Source organism: Trachurus japonicus, chromosome 1 (genome assembly GCF_045865225.1).
Source record: "Trachurus japonicus isolate A0001 chromosome 1, Traja_1.0".
Lineage (NCBI taxonomy): Eukaryota > Metazoa > Chordata > Actinopteri > Carangiformes > Carangidae > Trachurus > Trachurus japonicus.
The window spans coordinates 22,404,176-22,423,564 of NC_140907.1; the positions used below are offsets into that span (position 1 = coordinate 22,404,176).

Sequence of the window (19,389 nt, forward strand, 5' to 3'; positions counted from 1 at the left end):
AAAAAAAAAAAAATGTAATTCTTGCACAGTAGTTAAGTTTCTGTGGTCCTTGAGTTTTAGGAACTGCAGTTTAGTTGCCTGTACTGGTAATAGATAATAGGCTATCTCTGGTCTGGCAGTTAACAGTTCTTGTTAAGGGTTATGACAGTTGTTGTTGCTTAGCACGTATATAAGACTATAAAAGCCAGTTAGTATTTTCATATTATAAGCTGTATTTGTCAGCATTGACACCACAATACTGTCAGCTCAATATTATCACTCATTTCATACTGGTTTTTCTTCATGTGGTTTACTCCTCAAAAAAATGAAGCTTTCAGAGTGAGTGCAGCCTGATGATTCACCCTGAGTCACAGTGACAGCTCCTCATGTGTGGGTGTTTTTTTGAGCTCATTCCTTGCTTAAATAAAAGTTGAGACGTTTGCTGTATTTCACTGTAGAACAGAGACACATACATGCACTTGGTAGCACTTGGTAGCATTTATTTTTTACACAAATTCCACAGTTTTTGTTGAATAAAGTAGCGCAGGTGTCAGAGTCCAACGCGGTAGAATCCCAATCGGCATCAAGGAAAAATAAAAGTCAAATGGAAGAAACCCAAACACAACCTAACCTTCTGAAAGAAAAGAAAAGCACCAAAAGATGTGCAAACAAAATAGATCTTTAAAAATGTGACAGCATTTCATTGTTTGGGTCTTACATCAGAGTATGCATCAGAAATCTCTATGCTATACACCAAGATATAAAAGCAACTCGATATCCATGATGACATAAAAATGTTGGGATAGCCTATTTATATTGACAAATATCCTGTTAACAAATACCAACAACACTCAACTTTGGCCTCATAATAAGCAACAATGATTAAACGCCACAACACGGCTGACAACAAGTCTCTCACACATGCGTACGACACACTGAAGAGCTGCAGGTAGAATTGCACAAAGATACCCTCAAAGAACACCACATTTTGTCGTAGTAATATTAATCTGAACTATTCCACATACAATTACATATTGATACTGCTATAAATCCTGCTGTCCCATAGCTGCAGGAGGAAAAGGAGAACGCTTTTGGGAGACAATCTAAAAGAGTTATCCTGACTCAACAGGGTTTAATGTTTTCTTTTGTTTTTTCCTGGCAAACTATTTCAGCCATACCAATGTGGGCTCTCTTTGTGTGTATGTAGGCTATGTGTGTGTTTCAATTCTTCAATTCTTGGCATTACAAAATAAAGTCAGTATAAATATAGAGTAAATACTATCTTGATAAGGAGAAGTAAACAGTCCTTTGCAGTCAAAACTCAGCGAGGTAACAGTCTTAAATCAGGCCTTGGCCTACAGTGGCAACGAGGGTAGAGTTTGGGCATTTTGTCTGTACACACTAGCTGCTATGCTAAATTTAAGTAGTTCTATATACACTGAACTCAGTTTGGTTTCTGTGAGAAATCAGAGTCGAGGTTAAACAAGCCGCAGGTTGTGAATCTTGTGTATTACCATTATGTTTACATCACAGAGCTACTTAGAAAAAAGGGGGGAAAACGCTTCAACTGCCGACAAAAGTCTTAATTTTAACAAAAACGTTTCTGCCCAAGGCCTTTTTTCTTAATTTTACAAAATAAAGAAAAAATATGTTTTGTTCTTGTTAAAATAAAGATTTTTTTTTCTGCTCTTTAAGATGAGAGTGTTTTTTCCACTTTTTTCTAAGTTGCCTGCTCCATCACTAGCACCTCCAAAAGTTAGCCATTTTTCACACATAGGCTTAAAGACAATGAAAACTCATAAAGGTATTGTTGCGTACTATAAAACTACACTTCGAAAACTCCTTCAGTAAAGACTAATATGAATAACGTTCACAATAGAGTTTTCTGAGTTTCATATTGGCATGAAAAAAACATGTGCTGTGTAACACCACAGTAAATCATTTAGCCTTTTAGTTTAAGAGAAACCTGAAACACATCAAAAAGGACTTTCTCCCAGAATAGACAGTGTACATTGCCTTGCTCCTGCATGTTATTGCTGACCTCATTACCCAAAGGGAGAATACCAGATACAATTTTCTGGTCTTTAGCATATCAAGATGCATCATATGAATCAAGACCAAATAAATATAGGCTATATAAAACAACAACAACAGAAAAATAAAACTGTCAGGTACATTTTCCTTTTTTCCAGCCAATTGTATGCGATATGAAAGAAATAGCATTGCAACCTGGGAAATGGGTTAAAAATATTTCGCATCATTTTTTTTAACCTGGACTAAAGAGTCTTTGAGGAAAGTGGAAATATCGTCAGGTTTTTCAAAGATAGTCAGGTACTTATCCTTCAGAACCACAATAGCTTGGGTGTATCACTCGAGTGTTAATGGTAATACATGAGAGGCATAAACCAAGGCTAAAGGTAAAACCAGATAATCTGAGTTTGCACTTGGGAGAAACCTTAAGCCAAAGGCATTAAAAACGCTGTGTTATGTACAATCAAGGGCCACTGCCCAGCACAGCTCATGGATCAGTAATGAAGAGGTAAATGTCTTTTTCACAACAGTTCATTTCCTATCAACCAGCATTAACTAGAGTAAGGAGAAAAAAAAGTGTGAATACTATTGCTAAATACTATTTTTGCAAGTCTCGTGTGTACTGTGTATATTTTTACAAAGAGACTGCCAAGCACTGCTATAAAATGTCTGATGTTAAGACTATACACAATTTCCAGAAAACACACACATTCACATAGCAGCATTAAACTACAGAATGCCTAAGAGAAAGTCTATTTTTATCTAGGCACCATATACTTAAAAAAAAAAAAGAAAACAGAAAAAAAAAATCTGCTAAATTTTAATGAAAATAAAAACTTTGACTTAAGCCAAAAAAAAGCCAGAAGGCTTTTATGTGGATGTGCTCAGAGGATGAACCTCAGAGTTACACCTGTGAGTCACTGCACAAGAGCTTTGAACAGAGAAGATCAAGGGCTACCAAGATGACCCGCATGACAAAACCACACCGCAATACAAACCTCATTCCCTACACACCTTTTTTAAGGTACACACCAACACGCGTGATTTGTCTTTGATGAATAAAGGTTTTACAAAGCTGAATCGAGGCAAAAGTTTTCTGCCCACACAACTATAAATGAGTTGAAAGCATCGAGACAATTAATTCGGCTTTGCAACGAGCCGACACAGCAAAGTGGCATCTTGTCAATGAAGTAGAAACACCCGTCTCATAATAACTACAGCAAGACAAGCATGTACAAAATGTGATTTGAGACATTGTTTCCCTCTAAAACTTGCCCTATTCTTAAGTACAGTTTGGACTTAATCAATCACAAGAGAATACACATGTGCTCTTCCCACTAAAATACTGAGACACAGTATCGATCAAAGGTGTCACACTGCACTTGCTCAGGCAGAGACTATTCTTAGTGAGAGACTCTGTACAATTGGACATCAGATGGCAAATGGCTTCATGCACAAAGACAGATCAACTGGGACACATGTACAGGAAAGCAGTCCAACTTCAGTCACAGTGGAAATTAAATTAAATAAAAAAAAAAAAACATGATACTGACTGTGACTTTAAACCTTCACTCTTTACATTTACAAGTGTTACACACAACAATGGAAACTTCATTTCAAAAGTGTTGTCTCAAAGCCCACACCTGGCAGTTTGTATTGCCTTGCTGCTGTTTTTGACACATCTTCCAGAAATTTTCAGTCAAGCATCATGCTATAAAAACTCTCCGTAAACAATTTAAATCTTTTTTGTTGTTGTTGCGATACATAACCTTTTACATTCATTATCAGTGATGAAATTGGGCTTAAAGTTTCTGCCTTAAAAAACTCAATAGTCCATCTGCAGAGGAATCAGATTTACATTGCCTTGCAAACAAAAAAAAGGCAATGACCAAATAGGAACATGTTCAAATACATTACATCCAAAGTCCAAACAGTCAGGTAATTATACAGTTTATTCATTTAACAGTCTGAAACAACAATGTATAGTCATAATACCATTGTAAAGCTGCGCCACCCAAACACATTTTAATCAATGCTTGCTCCCCTTTTCCTTAAGGGAATATAAGAGACATAAATGTAGAAAACACGCACCCCTGGTATCAGTCAGAATAGTTGCCTTCTATCAGGGGCGCCGAAAAGGGGGGGTAAAGGAGACGGATTCTAGGGGCCCATGATTGAGGGGGGCCCAGAGAGGTCCCTAATGATGATGAAATGATAATACAGAAAAAATAATATGACACTAAGTTATTAACTAACATATAATCACAAATATTTTATTTTCAATGTCCTGGTAACAATAACTTTATTTGTTTTGGAAACATCAACACCTGCAGGGCCCCCCCTTCCCCCTCTCTATTTATGTAAAATGGTAAGAGAGTCCGACTGGATCAGCTGCAGGTAGCGCACCGGCGCTTTGTCACACAGAGCCACAGCAGCAAAGAGGTGGAGACGGCAGTATGCCTCAAATAGCAGGCAGCCAAAAACGAAAAGAAAAGAAATTAAGAGAGGAGAAGGAGTTGAAGGGTCGACAATATGTCACCCAGTATTTCAGAAAAAAAGGTGGGTTTGTTAGTTGTGGTGGAAAGTTATGGAATATTAACTTCATCCCTGTCTGTGGTCTATAAGCTAGCTCACTTTTCTCACCATGTTAACTCAAGAAAACTCTGGATTTTTACATTTCACTGTTATTTTAGTTAAATAATCAATCCAGTCAAACATTTATCAAGCTGTTCTTATTCAATTAGTTGACCTCCCTTCTGTCAAAATGATGCCTCATTCTGAACAGAGTCAAGTGCACCAGCAGCTGCAGCAGCTGTCAGCCCCAAACTCCCCCTGCCCCTGAACCAGCCCCAGTGCCCCCACATGAGGAAGGTGAGCAGCTGTGTGTGTTGAAATAATAATAATAATAATAATAATAATAATAATAATAATAATAATAATAATAATAATAATTAATACATTTTACTACTGTCTCAAAACAATACAAAGGTGAATCTGTTATGGGAAAGATTAATTAAAATTTTTATTTTTTTATTTTGCCTTTATTTAACCAGGTCGGTCCCATTGAGACACAATGGCCTCTTTTTCAAGGGAAGCCTGGCCAAGACAGCAGCAGAAAAGTTACTACACATACATGACACAGAAATCACACAACACACAGATAAAATACAATACAAGATAAAAGCAACAGGACTAAAAGTTCGGATTCACATTAAAACAAGAACAAGTGCGATATGAAGCTGCTCCAATTTCTCTCACACGAGTTTTCAAAGATCCAAGGTTGATCAGCTCCTTTAGCTTTAGAGTTTTCTGCAGTGCATTCCAAGCAGCAGGTGCAGCATACTTAAAACAGTGCTTACCAAATTCAGTGTTAACTTTGGGCACGTTTAATAAATAAAACTCATTTGAACGTAGGCGGTAATTGCTTTGAGATTTGGAGAGATAGTTACATAAATAGAGGGGGAGCAGACCCAAAATGACTTTATAAATAAAAATGAATGAAATAAAAATCATTTTGAACAAGTTTAATGGTTCATCTGTGGTGTGTGCAGCAGACTGGGGTGACTGCTCTCAGTCCAATCTGAGAAGTTTACATGTTGGTGACTATGCTATTACAAATAGTTATATTATAGGAAATACTATATAATTAATGTATGTCATGTACACTCTACAGAGCCAGGTCCAGGACCCTCTTCTGGTTTGTCAGGGAGGAATGTAGAGGAAGAGATGGAAGAGGGTACAGATGAAAGTGAGAGCGCAGAAACACAGGCGACAGAGAGTGAGGACGAAGATGTTGAAAGTAATTCAGAGGAGGATGGACTGAATGAAGAAAAACAAGCTGATGTTGAGGTATTTGAAAGGGAAGAAGACCCTGGTTTCTGGCCAGCAGATTTTACTGATCATTGTTTATTTCCTATTTAAGAATCAGTGTTGCAGCAAATAAATGAATCATGAATTCTGTACATGTCAACTGTCATGTTGTTCTTCTTTCACAAATATGGTAATGATAGTCAAAAATACCATTAAAATGCATAATTGTATGTAGCCTACGTAAAATAGCATCAAAAAATGTTGCCGCTGTGTTGGGGGCCCTGTAAAGATTCTTTTCATGGGGCCCAAAATCCCTAGCGCCGCCCCTGCCTTCTATCATTGTGTCCTCTGATGAACAGAGGGAAGTAGGCTGGTGAAAGCAGAAATTCACCCTACAACGTATCGTGTTGAGTATTTCACTGATCAATATTTCTGAACTGTTTTCAGTTCTTTAAAAGCTACAAGATTATATGATGCTTGTTACTGAGCTCGTTTGAAAACACAGTTCTGTGGTTTTTACTTCAAGAATCATATTTCTTAAAGTAGAATTTAAGATAAACAGTCTTGTCTCTGGTTATTAAAGTTGATCGATTCACTGCTTTATTATATGACATAAGGCAGTGACCCTGAACCTTTTGCCATATGATCCTTAAATTTAAAGAATATCTTGTTGAGATCCATCATCATACATTGCATAATAACTTCTTAGCAATTCCACCAAGGATTGATTTTTGCTTCTCAGATTGTTTAAGCTAAATCATCTGTAATTCTGTTGAATCTGTAATTTCACATTTAAAAAAAGGAAAGATTAGAGAAACATCAGAAAAATATCATATAATTCTGTACAGCTTTTTTTTTTTCCTTTCTTAAACGTTTAATCCTCATATGACCTTTCAGTTTCACCTTTAGACCCTGAACCCCCGGGTTGAAAACCACAGACTATCAGGGATTTCATTGCAAAGAGCTTAAATTGCTAATTTTAGCAATGTTGTGTCATGCAGAGTAAAGAGAGGTAAAAAGGATGTTGGTATGTTGACACTGAACCACTTGTCAGAATGGTTAGCATGTGGGAAAGTGATGGAGAAAGGGAAAGAACAATTATTTTCATCACTTTAGAGAACAAGATATGCTTTCCTTTCTCCTAAACCACAAACCAAATGTAGAAACTACAAAATATGACTCTCAGCCCTCTGTTTCTCCTTTGAAATAGAACACACTGCAGGAAATAAGTGGATCTATTTCTTAACCTGCTCCTTGGCTCACAACCATTAAAACCTCCAAGACTTTTCTTCAGTGATTCAACCTCTCACCGACTAGTCTTGATCTGTAATGACGTCATTACACATTAATATCTCACTATCCGACGACGTATCGCCGGGCTGCTGGCCTACAAGGACTCCATGGTGATGATGGCCTCGCCTGTCTTCTGGATGACACCGGAGGAGGATGAGGAGACGTGGCCTTGCTGCTCCACACAGTCGTCCAGGAGGGGTGACTGCCCGCCGGTCTTGGCTCGGAGGGAGCAGTCCACGCTGTCATGCAGCACATCCGCCCTCTCCTCCGCCATCACATCTTCTTTACCCCCTTTAGCTAAATGCACCTTCTGCAGTTCCTCCTCTTGTTCCTCTCTCTTCACGTGGCAGCGACACACCTCGATGCCCGAGTCGCCCGTTAGACGACGATGCCGGAAGTGGTCCTCCTCCTCATCGTCTTCTTCTTCCTCTTCCTCTTCTTCCTTTTCTCGTTTCTGCTCCTCTTTGCTGCTGCACTGTGTGAAAACGGCCACGTTTGAAGAGAAGAGAGCCTGTTTAGGGGGAGACGGCGTGGGCCTGGGAGTTGGGCCATTAGGTGAGGCCTCCTCCATCTCTTTCTTCACAGCTATGGCCCCAAGTGGGTCAGAGAGGAGAAGAGGGTGGATCTGACCAGGAGGGAGGGTAGATAACAGGATGAGGGGAGAAAGCGGAAGGCGAGAAGGGTGTGACGGACGAGAGCGTAAAGGAAGAGACAGTGGTGGGGCCGGAGGTGAAAATCCTTCACCGCCAATGGAACGTCTCTGCATGGGTATGACATCCGGGGTGGCCGCGGGTACGACATCAGGCGGAAGTTGCGATGGAGGTGGCGGGGAGGGCGTCTGAGTAAAGGCCACCCCGGCCCTCGACGGACCCATGATGGAGCAGTCGCCCCCTGCTTCGCTGGGCGTAGAGAGGCGGCTGCTGTCGTACGTCTCGTCCGTCACCTGCACAGAGAAGGAGGTGCTCGACGGGGAGGTGAGGGAGCACGACTCGCAGGAGCAGCTGGTGTAGCAGTTGTCAGAGCTCTGGGAGGAAGTCAGGCCACTGGGGCCGGGGCCCAGGTAAGGGGGGCAGGGGTGACGGTGGTGGTGATGATGGGAGAAAGAGGAGCTAGGACCCCCCATACCTCCCTGCAGGGCGAAGACGGAGCTGTAAGGCGGAGGAGGGGTGCTGGGCTGCGCAGCCACCTCCTCATAGGAGGGCAACTTGAAGGAAGCTAGGAAACCTGAAGACAAAGGAAAGATCGGCTCAGATGTGGCAAAGTGGCAAGAGTTCATCTTTCTTTAACTGTTAAAACAAACCTCCGCTGATAAACTTTTAAGAGCACATCAGTTCTACTGGGTGTCCTGTGGCAGTAACTAGAGCAAGTGTGTATCCTCTGCTAAAAAAGGTTCTTGACAATCCACAAGTTAAAGCAGATAACAGCGGCACGGCCGTTTCGGCTAATGCTGTGTTCAAGGCAGGCTTTTGAAACCGTAAGTTACAGCTTCAAGTCACAACTACGACTTGGTAGCGTTCCAGGTAACCCGTAGCTCGTGTTTTTACCGTCCTGTTGTCTGTGAAAGTTCCCTATAACGGCCACTCGTAACTTCCGACCCGTGAACTCGTACCAGATCGAACTGGTATGACTTCACAGGAAGGAAAAACACAAAGTACGAGTTTCCTTGAACGCACCATGAGTTAGCAGCCCCCGCCCTTGTCAGGCATCAATTGGTCCTCGTGCTACGTCACCACATTCACGCGCATCCCTTGGCTGCACACACAGCCCTTCATGCCGTTCTCTCTCCTCATTGGATAACACTTGTATCCCACAAGGAAAATTTTCTCCTCGGGTTACAGCAGAGCAGAGTGACGGAGAGACTCGAGTTTAGGCTGAAATACTTCATGTAAGTGATTGCTGACGGAAAATAGGACTATTTAGGACTTATATTAACAAAAACATTCCACTGATATCTGCTTTAAGTTTTGACTTTACTTGTGGATTTGTCAAGAACCTTTTTCAGCCAAAAGACAAAAACTCTCCAACTCTTTACTGAACTACTTTGATGTGGAGAGGAGGGAGGCAGGGACAGGAGGTCCAATTGACTTGAATGTTGCATTCAAGATGATTGGATGGTGTTTTTACAGGAGTGTCTGTCCCACAGGTCACTGACTTTTTTCATCTTTGTGAAAAAACATTTAATGAATTGGTTGCAATCGGAGTGTAAAGAGGATTTCAAGCAATTTATTAAAAAATGCTCCAGAATAGGATCTCCAACCCTGCTTTTAATGGCCTGTTGTACACCAAGCCCATTGGTGGGAAGACACCAATGGGCTTGGAGCTGAGTAACAACACAGTGACAGGCTGTGGAGGTCAGCAAGAACTGAGAGACATAGATGAGCACATTGAGAGTTAAGAAAAATGTAGAATAACACCAGCCCTATTCCGTAATACTGAGGCCATTGTCCAACATATGACGCTATGTTTCTAACATGTTTTATGTTCTTCAGAGTTGTGTTATTTACAAAAAGAAACAAGACCATTCATCCTACTTCAAATGCAAAGTCTCTACCTTTTCTTTGTGGAATAGGTGCTCAAATTAAACAATATTTGCTGTATAATGAACATCAATATTCCATGTTTATGTTGATGTAACATTATGATTGTGTTATCAAATTGAATTTGTTGTGTTTGGTAATGTCAATGTTATAACACTCAATATTATATTAAAGGGGAACTATCCAAGTCCGGTCACTTTCCCGCTGTTTTGCTAACCCTCCTCCCGGCCATGTGCATTTGTTTACAACAAAGCTGGCGAGACATCAATCCATAGAGCGGTACATAACGTTATATATCATATACGATGTTACGATGTGTATATTTGTGAAGTCTTATCTGTCATAAACCAGGGACTGCGGGCTACAGGGCACATTTGTGACGCAGTGGGCAGAGACGAGAACTGGGTCGGTTTTCATACAAGAGCTACGTTGAGGGCAGAGAGCCTCCATTCTCCCTCATAAAAAGTTATGTGATTCATTAAACCATCACAATTACTCCAAAGCTGTTTAATTAAGGTAAAGAATTTGCAAAATTAAGCTAAAAATCCTGCATAGTTCCTCTTTAACAGCAGTTTAACAACTAGGCTAATTAAATAACCAAAGTGTCAACCTTTCTTAATACAGGCCTAGTTGTGTGGGTCGGTCTGTGTTTCCTAATCCAGAACATGTAAAATGTGGAGACAACCTGTGCAGAGCTACACATTAAAATCTACACATCAGAGACGCCATAAACATACTGAGGTCCAGCATTGAGGAAGGGTAGTTGCAGGCTCCGTTATAGGCGATCAGATTGATCTCTCTTTGTCGCTGCTGCTGTTGGATCCTCAGCTTGGCCCGGCGGTGGCGGTAAGCACAGAAACAGCTGAAGAGGATCAGCACCGTCCACAGAATCCAGAACCCTGAAAGAAAATAAAAGCAGGAAATTAACCTGAATGTTCATCAGTGTAAAAAACAAAACAAAAAAAAAACACACACACATTAAAGTTCTGTTCTGCTCTGCTCAGTTACAGCTCACAACATCAGTGGTTTTTGGACATTTTACCCCTGTGACATACAACGTTTCACATTACAGCTATCACCCTCAGGCCCCTGTCTACAGTGAGGCAGTGGCCAAGAAAGTCAGTAGGTTGACTCACACCAGAGTTCATAATAGTAGGTACAGCAGCCTGTCTCTCCGCAGCAGTGTCCTGTTTCACACAGGTAACCCGGGTTGTTGTTTACTCCAGGACAGTACTTGGGGCTGACTACAGGCTGGCTACCAGAACTCCCGTGCTGCTTCACCACCTAGTGGACAACACATCACATCACAACATAACCACAGTGGGAATAATGTCACTGCAGATGGAAAGTTGTAATGGCATGTATGTATGGCTTTGAGACTTCATTCTCAACCTTGGCAAAACAGGTTTGACAATTTACCTTTAACTCAAGGACTAGGCTACTTATTAGCATTTTTACGCCCATTTTAACCAGAAGATGAAGTCAAGACCAAACAGGAGGCCATAACATCTGATATCAGCCTTTTAACAGAGACTGGAATCACAATCACCCGCTTTATACGACCACCTGTTATCACCTGACTGTCACGTGATGACAGGTGAAACATCTACATGACATGACAGGCGAAAGCGAACAAATCTAGTGGTTGGATCTCAAAACTTGACTTCGTTGGGGTTGTTTTCCAACGACTTCTGAGGGAATAACCCTGCTCTGTAGCTATTAAATGCTCGGCAGCTAATCGATAACTGTGTCTGTCTGCTGTTCTGCTGAAGAAAGCTGTCTGTGGCAGCTATTAACGGGATTGATGTGAGCCTGAGAATGAACCAAGACTGTGCAGTTGCTGGCCATCAAACCAAAACAATAAGCTGAACAGAGCTAAAAATGCTTTATGGTGGGTAATAATTCTCCATGATGAATTCCTTGGTATGAAAGACCACCCGTTTTGCAGTTTTAATATCATTTCTATCAGATGGCAGCAACAGGTTGAGGTAAATTTAAACAAATTCCACACCTTATTAATTGTGTACACCTCACCTTACCTTCTGGGTAACGGTCACCACCTAGAAAGAAAAATGAAAAGACCTCCATAAATTTTACACTTGCATCTAAGTTATTAGGAAGTCACTGTAAAGGACACAAGCAGGTGAGGGGTGAATATGAAATACTAAATGTTTTATATGTCATAAAAAGCCAGAAAGAATACTTGGGCAAAAAGAGTGTTCAGAAGAACTGAGGCACTAGAGCAAAAGCATAACTCACAATAATAATGCAGCAAGGAGAGGTTTCTAAATCTGTTATGTACATAGTTACCACACATGAGACTCTGAAGTGCTAACAAGTAATTATGCATTGCCATAGCAACCACCGCTTGGAGGTTTTTTTTTTTTTTCTAAACTCATGTGGACAATGTTTTATATTGTCTAGTGGCATGACATGTTTAGTTGTAGTTGAAGGTCGAGCTCCATACCGTTGTGGTTTCAGTACTGTCCAGCCCCCGCAGGGACATGGTCATCTGGTGAAGGACAAGAGACACACGATGGTTATTACTAAGACGGAGCAGTTGGGTAGAAAGAAGAAATGATAGAATGTAAACGACAGGAAAAATGAAAGCCTGGCTCGACATGTTTCAGCTGTCAAGGGCACAAGACGATACTGTATTTTCGTTCCACTGATCAAGGATGACAAAAAAAGAAAAAAGGCAAATTAAAAGGCTGATTTTCCGCTGAAGACACTGGCTGCCATGTACTCCAGGTCCTTCAAGGAGACAGGAAGGTCAACGGCTTTTTAACAAACGAGTTTCTCCCCAATGTGTGTGTGTGTGTGTGTGTGTGTGTGTGTGTGTGTGTGTGGGTTGTCGACATTGGCAGACAGAAGGGAGCAGACACGCTACTAAAACCTTGCATGCTTTCTAGTTTACCTTTCCCTGTTTTCTCCAAACACACATGTGCTTTAAAGCGTCATCATACATATTTTATATGTTACTTTTTTTTAAAAAACCTGCACATTTTTTATTCTTTTTCTTTTCTTTTTGCTTCACAAATCAATTATTCAACTATCATCAAAGCATAGGCGATAAAACCCTCAGCCGTAATGATCGACAGTGATTTGTGTGCAGTGGTGATGAATACTACTACACCATATGTGTGTTTATGCTACCCGAATGCTATTCTGTCCCTGTGCAGATTTCAAAATTCAGAGTGCTGCTCACGCTTCGGTAAATGCCAGGCAGGCCCACTGTGAGTAAAAAGTGTGTGTGTGTGTGTGTGTGTGTGTGTGTGTGTGTGTGTGTGTGTGTGTGTGTGTGTGTGTGTGTGTGCCCTCTGCTGGGGCTACTGTCAAAAAAAAACAAAAAATATGTGGAGACAATGGGGGCTCGCTACCTTGTTTAAGACCAAAACTGCAGCCACGTAAATGAGACCTCCTTTGTTAACAAACAATGCTGTCCCTGGACTGCGGTATGTGTGTGTATTTGTGTGCAATGTGTGCAATGCATGCACAACTATTAACGAGTACAGAATCACAACTGCTGTCTGTTCACAAAGTACCAAATGACAATGAGCCAAATCTCATAAAGCAACCAACTCCACACACTTCTCTTAGGCTGTGCATTGTAGCTGCAGTAGCTGTTGGCCAAGTGACATATCTGCTGTGGCATATCATATAAAACTGCGCATAGTAAACTCCTCTTCAATACCCGATGCAGCCACAGGTTTATTAATATTGCATGGCCAAGCATTACATGATACTGTGGTGAAAGAGGAATGTCTAATGAAGGACATACACAGGCTCCAAAAAAGCAACTGGCACTGCAGCCTGCAGAGCACAGGACAGATAAGTCAGGTTTTCTGCCAGATATTGATCTGGTGGCAGGCAGCATATTATACTGTATATGGCAATGAACACATGATCATCAGCACTATTTTACACCTCATACAATATTTACATAATTGATAGTGAAATGTATACATCATTTTTTTCTAGACAGCATTTTTGTGTAAATAGTAAAAAGCTGAATTTTTTATTTAATCAGATCAAAGAATAAGCAGCATACAAACAGACACGTGTCTAAGGGGGAAAAGGTCTGGTCTGTTACTAAGCTCTACAAGAGTGCTGATTAATCACATCCCTACGAGCAATTGTTGGCCTCCAAGTGTTTGTCTCAAGATTTAAGATGATTTAATGATTGTTTCTGTTACGACTGCTTTTCATTTACTGTGCTCCAGCTAATCATAGATAAATAATATTCTGCAGAAGTTGCGTTTCTGATGTTGCGTTTCTATGTGCACATCACTGGTGGTTATTGTGCAACCACAACGTTTCAGAGATAAATCCAACTGTCAAGCGTAACCTCAGCGGGTTCATGGAACTGAGTTTCTATACTCTAAGAAAAGAGTACACTAAGAAAGTCAGAGTGAAAAGGGGAAATGTTCTGGCATCCGTGATGTGGAGCTGAGTTCCTGTGGTAAGCCCACCACACGGCACCAAGTGTGTGCACAAGGAGGGTGAGGAGATCATTCAGGCTTTCCTAGAGACCACGGACTAACCACAAATGATTTCCACCTCTGGGGTCCCAAAGGGCTATACAGCAGATCAGAGCAGCAAATAAAAGTTTTTTTTTAAAATGATTGTAAAGAGCTGTAAGATGATTATACGGTGATATGCACATTTCTGCAAACTGCCACACAAGAAATGTCTAGTGAAATGTCAGATATTCATAGGGAAAGTGAGAACCCTGCGCAGAAAACTTGATTTTATGTAATGTAGTCAAGATTATGACCTGGGATGTTAAACCCTAAAAGGTGTCATAAAGGTTTATAAAGGCAAGGTGAAAGTCTTATTCTCCAATCTTGTTCTCCAACTGCTGTCACAATGTGTCAGGCAACATTTCACACAACTGCCTGTGTGAGGATATGAGACCCAAGTTCCTAAAAAAAGCAGAATATTTACTCGAGACACAAACTGACGTTGCCATGGAAGCAACGAAATATCGCATGTGTGAGCATGTCACAGCCAACAACAGTGAGCAGCACATGACACTGTGCTGTGATTTGAGTCCCTCAGCTATGTCTCACTCCATGATAACATACTCGTTTGCAGTGATTTCATTTTCTCTGCTTACATGGTGGTGTTCTGTGCAGTGATGCGTTGACCGTTTGTTAACTTTTGTTTCAGGAAACATCATCCTCGGTGAAATAGTGGTATCCTGACTCAGCAGTATGCCTTTCCTCTCCTGGACAAGGAACTGTACATTAGATTTATGAGGCTATAAGGGTCTGGCAGGGAAACCTCTTGTAATCATGCCTGCATAAATTAGTGGTAAATCCTTGGTGCATTACCTCGAACTTCTCAATGCTACAACGCTAGAAACGAGGAATCAACTTAAAATCTATAACAGCAGTTTCCACAACACAATGCAGGATGTCCCACACTGCCACTGAAATCAATAATAACCTATCGCTTATGACTCCCAAAGAAAGTTGACTACAAGTCTGTGCTTTTTTTATATATATATATTTTGTGGTGTGTTAGAAGACCCAAATTCAAAATCCAAAAATCCAAAACTTGACATACATATATATACAGCCTTTTCCACCGACTACAAAACAAACAGGACCCCCTAACTGACTGACTTTACTTAACACAAATCATTTGCTGCAGTGGTGCAAAAATGCAGCTATTGTCTTGAGTCAAAAAAAAAAAAAGATGAAGAAATTAATAAAAGACAAATATGCACAGAACAAGTTGGGGCAATTGTTTGCCAACAATAAAAGCAGCAGCAGCAGCAGCAACAACACCACAGGCGGAGGAAAGCATGTTGCTCTGCAGAATCACTAAAGCCCAGCTGTTGACAGCAGTGCGTGCATAAAAGGAAAGCTGTGCAGTGCATTTACCTCCTCAGCCGTCAACCCGAGGCAGAATGTCAACTTTTTCTCAGGATCCATGGCCAGAGCTGAACACCAAAGCTACACGGTGGTGGAAATCAAAAAATGCAAAGGTGGGGATGTCACTCTGTTAAACCCCCATCACCGCTGCTGCCCCACTCCACAGACGCGGCGGCCTCCCCATCCGCCATTCCCCTGGACTGACGGACGCCCCTCCCAGACTCCGCTCCGCACACCGCCGGGTACCAGGGCTCAGCCTCCCCGGCGTAAATGTACGGATGGGACCGCGGAATTATCACAGTGCGGACGGTGCTGTCGTCGACTGTGGTTTTCTGTAGTGAGATGAAGATGTTTCAATCTTTGTTTTCGCTGAGAGGGCCGGAGCTGTGCATGATGTCATGCTTCTCCAGCCCCCTGAACTACTTGTATGGAAGCGCTGCGGCTTTGATTGGCCGGAGCTCCCAGCAACAGCCGCACAAAGGCTGTGTCTGCTGGGCTCCGTAGCTACACACACTGTTGCTCCATGAGTCTTTGCAATTGCAGTGAAACAAAGTAATATTAACATTAACAAAAAAAAAAAAAAACACATAGGTACATAGGCTATATAGGCCTATGCTATGGTAAAAGAAACATCCAGTCTTGCTCGATGATTTAAAGCCAGAGTAACTTGAAATAAATAGCTAATGCAACACATTAATGTAGTAGATATCTGGGTTGGTTAAAGAAAACACACATCTTAATTTCATTTTATTTTATTTTGACAATATATTATTTAAAATGGAGGATTTTTGCAAGGTCTAACGTGCTACTGGCTAAACACTTCTATTTTTACACTGGCTTTTTACATCCTATAAAGTTTCTCTTGTTTTATGTTCCCAGAATTCAGTGATACCCATCGCTTCCCCTAAAATTTTATAGCCTACTGTTGGCCATGAGTTCGTTAGCCATAGCCATTATAATAACTTTAAGATACTGGCTAAAAACAAAGTTCTTTGTGTATGGAGTCCAGCCTGTGATGCTAAGCTAAAGAGTGCTGGTGAACCATGTTCATATTGAGGGTTGATGTTATCATCCTTGACCTTGACCTTACCACTCTTGGTGGGGTTGTTGGAGGCCGACATGATCTTGACAGCCTCACATAGCCTAAAAGAATTAAGTTTTCAGTCCCTCATGTAGCCTCTTTTAATTTTGGCATACAGAACAACATGCAGTAGGGGTTTAACTGTCAACCACAAGCATGTTTTTTGTTTTTTTTACTCTGTAGAAGGGCAACTTACAGGTGTTGTGGACATGTTTCTGTAGCTTTTACTGTTTCCAGAAAATGCATCGCCTGGAAGTCAAAAAGAAGAAGAACGTGTACTTCCAATCATTTTTGTTGTATCACAACTGGTTTGGAAGCCAATATTGGACTAATACCCTCAAACGCCATGCAAATGATAAGTTGACTTTTCATTACTACTACTACTAAGAGACAGTTTGTGTTCAACAGTTTGAAAAGAATGATGTTTCATTATCCTATAGTAGTAGTAGATTTTATTTTTAGACGCCAGGTCCATTTAAAAGAAACAAACACAAAAAAAATCACTGTTTTATTTAAGCACTCCTTGGTTCAATTGCATGGTACAGTAATGCAAGGTTAATACTTCAGCAGAGAATTGGAATTTTTGTCTTTTGGTCACAGGAGGGCAGCAGAGTATAGGCTGTCTGAGTCTGAGTTACTAGGCCCTGGTAGGAGTAGGGTGAAGGACCTGTTGCGGAGAATACTCCCTCTCTCTCTCTCTGTCTGGGCATGGTTGAGTGTGTGTGTGTGTGTGTGTGTGTGTGTGTGTGTGTGTGTGTGTGTGTGTGTGTGTGTGTGTGTGTGTGTGTGTGTGTGTGTGTGTGTGTGTGTGTGTGTGTGTGTGTCCATGCATGCGTGCGTGCATGTGTGCGTGTGTGTATAAACCCCTTGACACTAGGAGAACAAGGAAACTCCACGGTATGTCCTCTGCCCTACCTGTGTTGTTTTCCCCTTATTTCCAACCTTTGATTGACAAAACTCACAGTTAAACAAGTTGGAGCTCTGCCTTACTAAATGCAGCATTAATAATCAGGGTGTGTTAACGTTTTTTCGATGTGTTGCGCTCAAACAGTCAGAGGTGTTAGTTAGCAGGGTAACCACACCATGTTTCATACCATGTCAATGAGCCACAGGAATTTACAAGAAGCAGTAATGACATGTGGCGTGTTGTTCATCATTATTTCCAACTGTTAATGGCTCTGCACTAGATGTGTGATGTGAATTGATATAGAATTTAAAACAATATTTTTAGATGTAATTTTGTTTTATAGAATAGAACAAGACACAAGAGACGAATGTGATGTAAGAAGTATTTAAAATTGACCTTTATTTCAATAGTAGAATACGAGTTGATGTTATTTCATCCAGATTTACTGTTATTTTCTCAAGCATTTAAGTGAACATGTTTGGTCAATCTTGCTTTGTTCACCCACATAGTGACACAATGCAACAAAGCACACTTCCTCTGACCCTATTAGCACATACACATGCATGTGCACACCCACACACAAAACAACAAACCATAACTGTTAAACGGAAAATAATGTAATTAGTTTTTGTGAACATCAATTTGCACAAATGCATGTACAGTGTTTTGCTTATAGACTGATTTAAACAGATGCACAGTTTATCAGTCATTTAGGTCACATGAGGCCACTCAACTGCTACTATGTGGAAAAGTGAGACTGGAAACAGGAACTCTTGGCACTACACTAAATGAGGACATACACGGTCTGAAATATCCTTTAAAGGAAATTCAAAATGAAACTCTGCATGTTTAGTTTTCTTTCCATGGCGAGGTAAGACATGTGATTTACAGTATGCAGTAATTACTTGTTAATTACTTTATGCCTTCTCCACAACCCAAGGAATTTGTACGTTGCACAAAATGCAAGCTGGCGCAAACTGTGAGAGATGTGGCCTTCAGCACGTCTCTCTCTCTTATCTCATATCAGAGTCATCAACCCCTCTCTATTCACAGGAGGGGAGCAACTGCTGCACAAAGTAGGAACCACACATCCATGAATACACAAACAAAGATCTGTCTCACATATATATTTCTCTCCAGTAAAAGTGTATATATTTCTGTAGGTGACATGTTTGTTTGTTTGTTTTTAGTGGATCGTTTCACTCTCAGAAATTCAAACAGCAATATTTATTCAAACAACAGTTTAAAGTGACGGTTTAAAGGAGACTTTGATCAAAGTTCGTTTGGCACTGAATCCTGCTGAACCAACAGGCGCATGTGATGTTCAAACGACACAGTTACAACCACTAAACCATTTCTTGGCACAGGGCGATTTCTTTTCTGCTTTCAAGAAAACAAACAGTGTTGAGAGCTTAAGGGACCCTTTCAACCTGTGACAGTCCCTTTCAGATCTTACATTTCTGAAACCTCTGAACTCTTGATATGACTCTGCTGTTTTAATTTCATTTATCACAATGGCTATTATGGTTTCCATTATCTTCATCGTTATGAAATGCATATATTGAAATATGGTATTTAACAAATATTGGTTTGTTCTCTTTCTGTTCCACCCATCGATAAAATCTTACTTGCACAACAATCATATTGTAAATGGTTGCAGAGGTATCTCCACGTATCTAACAGCGAAACAGCACACAAAACACAGGTTGTTTTGTGAGGGATTAGATGCATCCTAGTAGGCCCAAACTCAAGAGTTCATACTGCGGACTTTGACACAGTTGTTGAAAAATAAAAGCCTTAAATGACAGTCAGGAATGTTTCCTGTAGCTTCATGATTGCCATGTTATTATAGAACCTGCCCATCAAACG

The 19,389-nt window shown here is 40.8% G+C and overlaps 1 protein-coding gene across 2 annotated transcripts; it reads right to left on the reverse strand.

Annotated features, from left to right (window-relative positions):
* Positions 1–6,153: 6,153 nt before the first annotated feature.
* On the reverse strand, positions 6,154–16,024 carry LOC146991901 (uncharacterized). 2 transcript variants are annotated; one of them, XM_085780462.1, is made up of 6 exons: positions 15,542–16,024; positions 12,118–12,162; positions 11,690–11,710; positions 10,787–10,934; positions 10,388–10,549; positions 6,154–8,337 (listed from the first exon to the last, which is right to left on the reverse strand). In XM_085780462.1, the coding sequence occupies exons 1-6, from the start codon at positions 15,590–15,592 to the stop codon at positions 7,208–7,210; spliced, it is 1,557 nt and encodes a 518-aa protein (XP_085636588.1). In that variant the 5' UTR covers positions 15,593–16,024; the 3' UTR covers positions 6,154–7,207. The 2 variants fall into 2 exon arrangements, with proteins under 2 accessions (XP_085636588.1, XP_085636596.1); XM_085780470.1 differs by lacking the exons at positions 11,690–11,710; positions 12,118–12,162; positions 15,542–16,024 and having other exon boundaries at positions 10,789–11,037.
* Between the last annotated feature and the right edge of the window lie 3,365 nt (positions 16,025–19,389).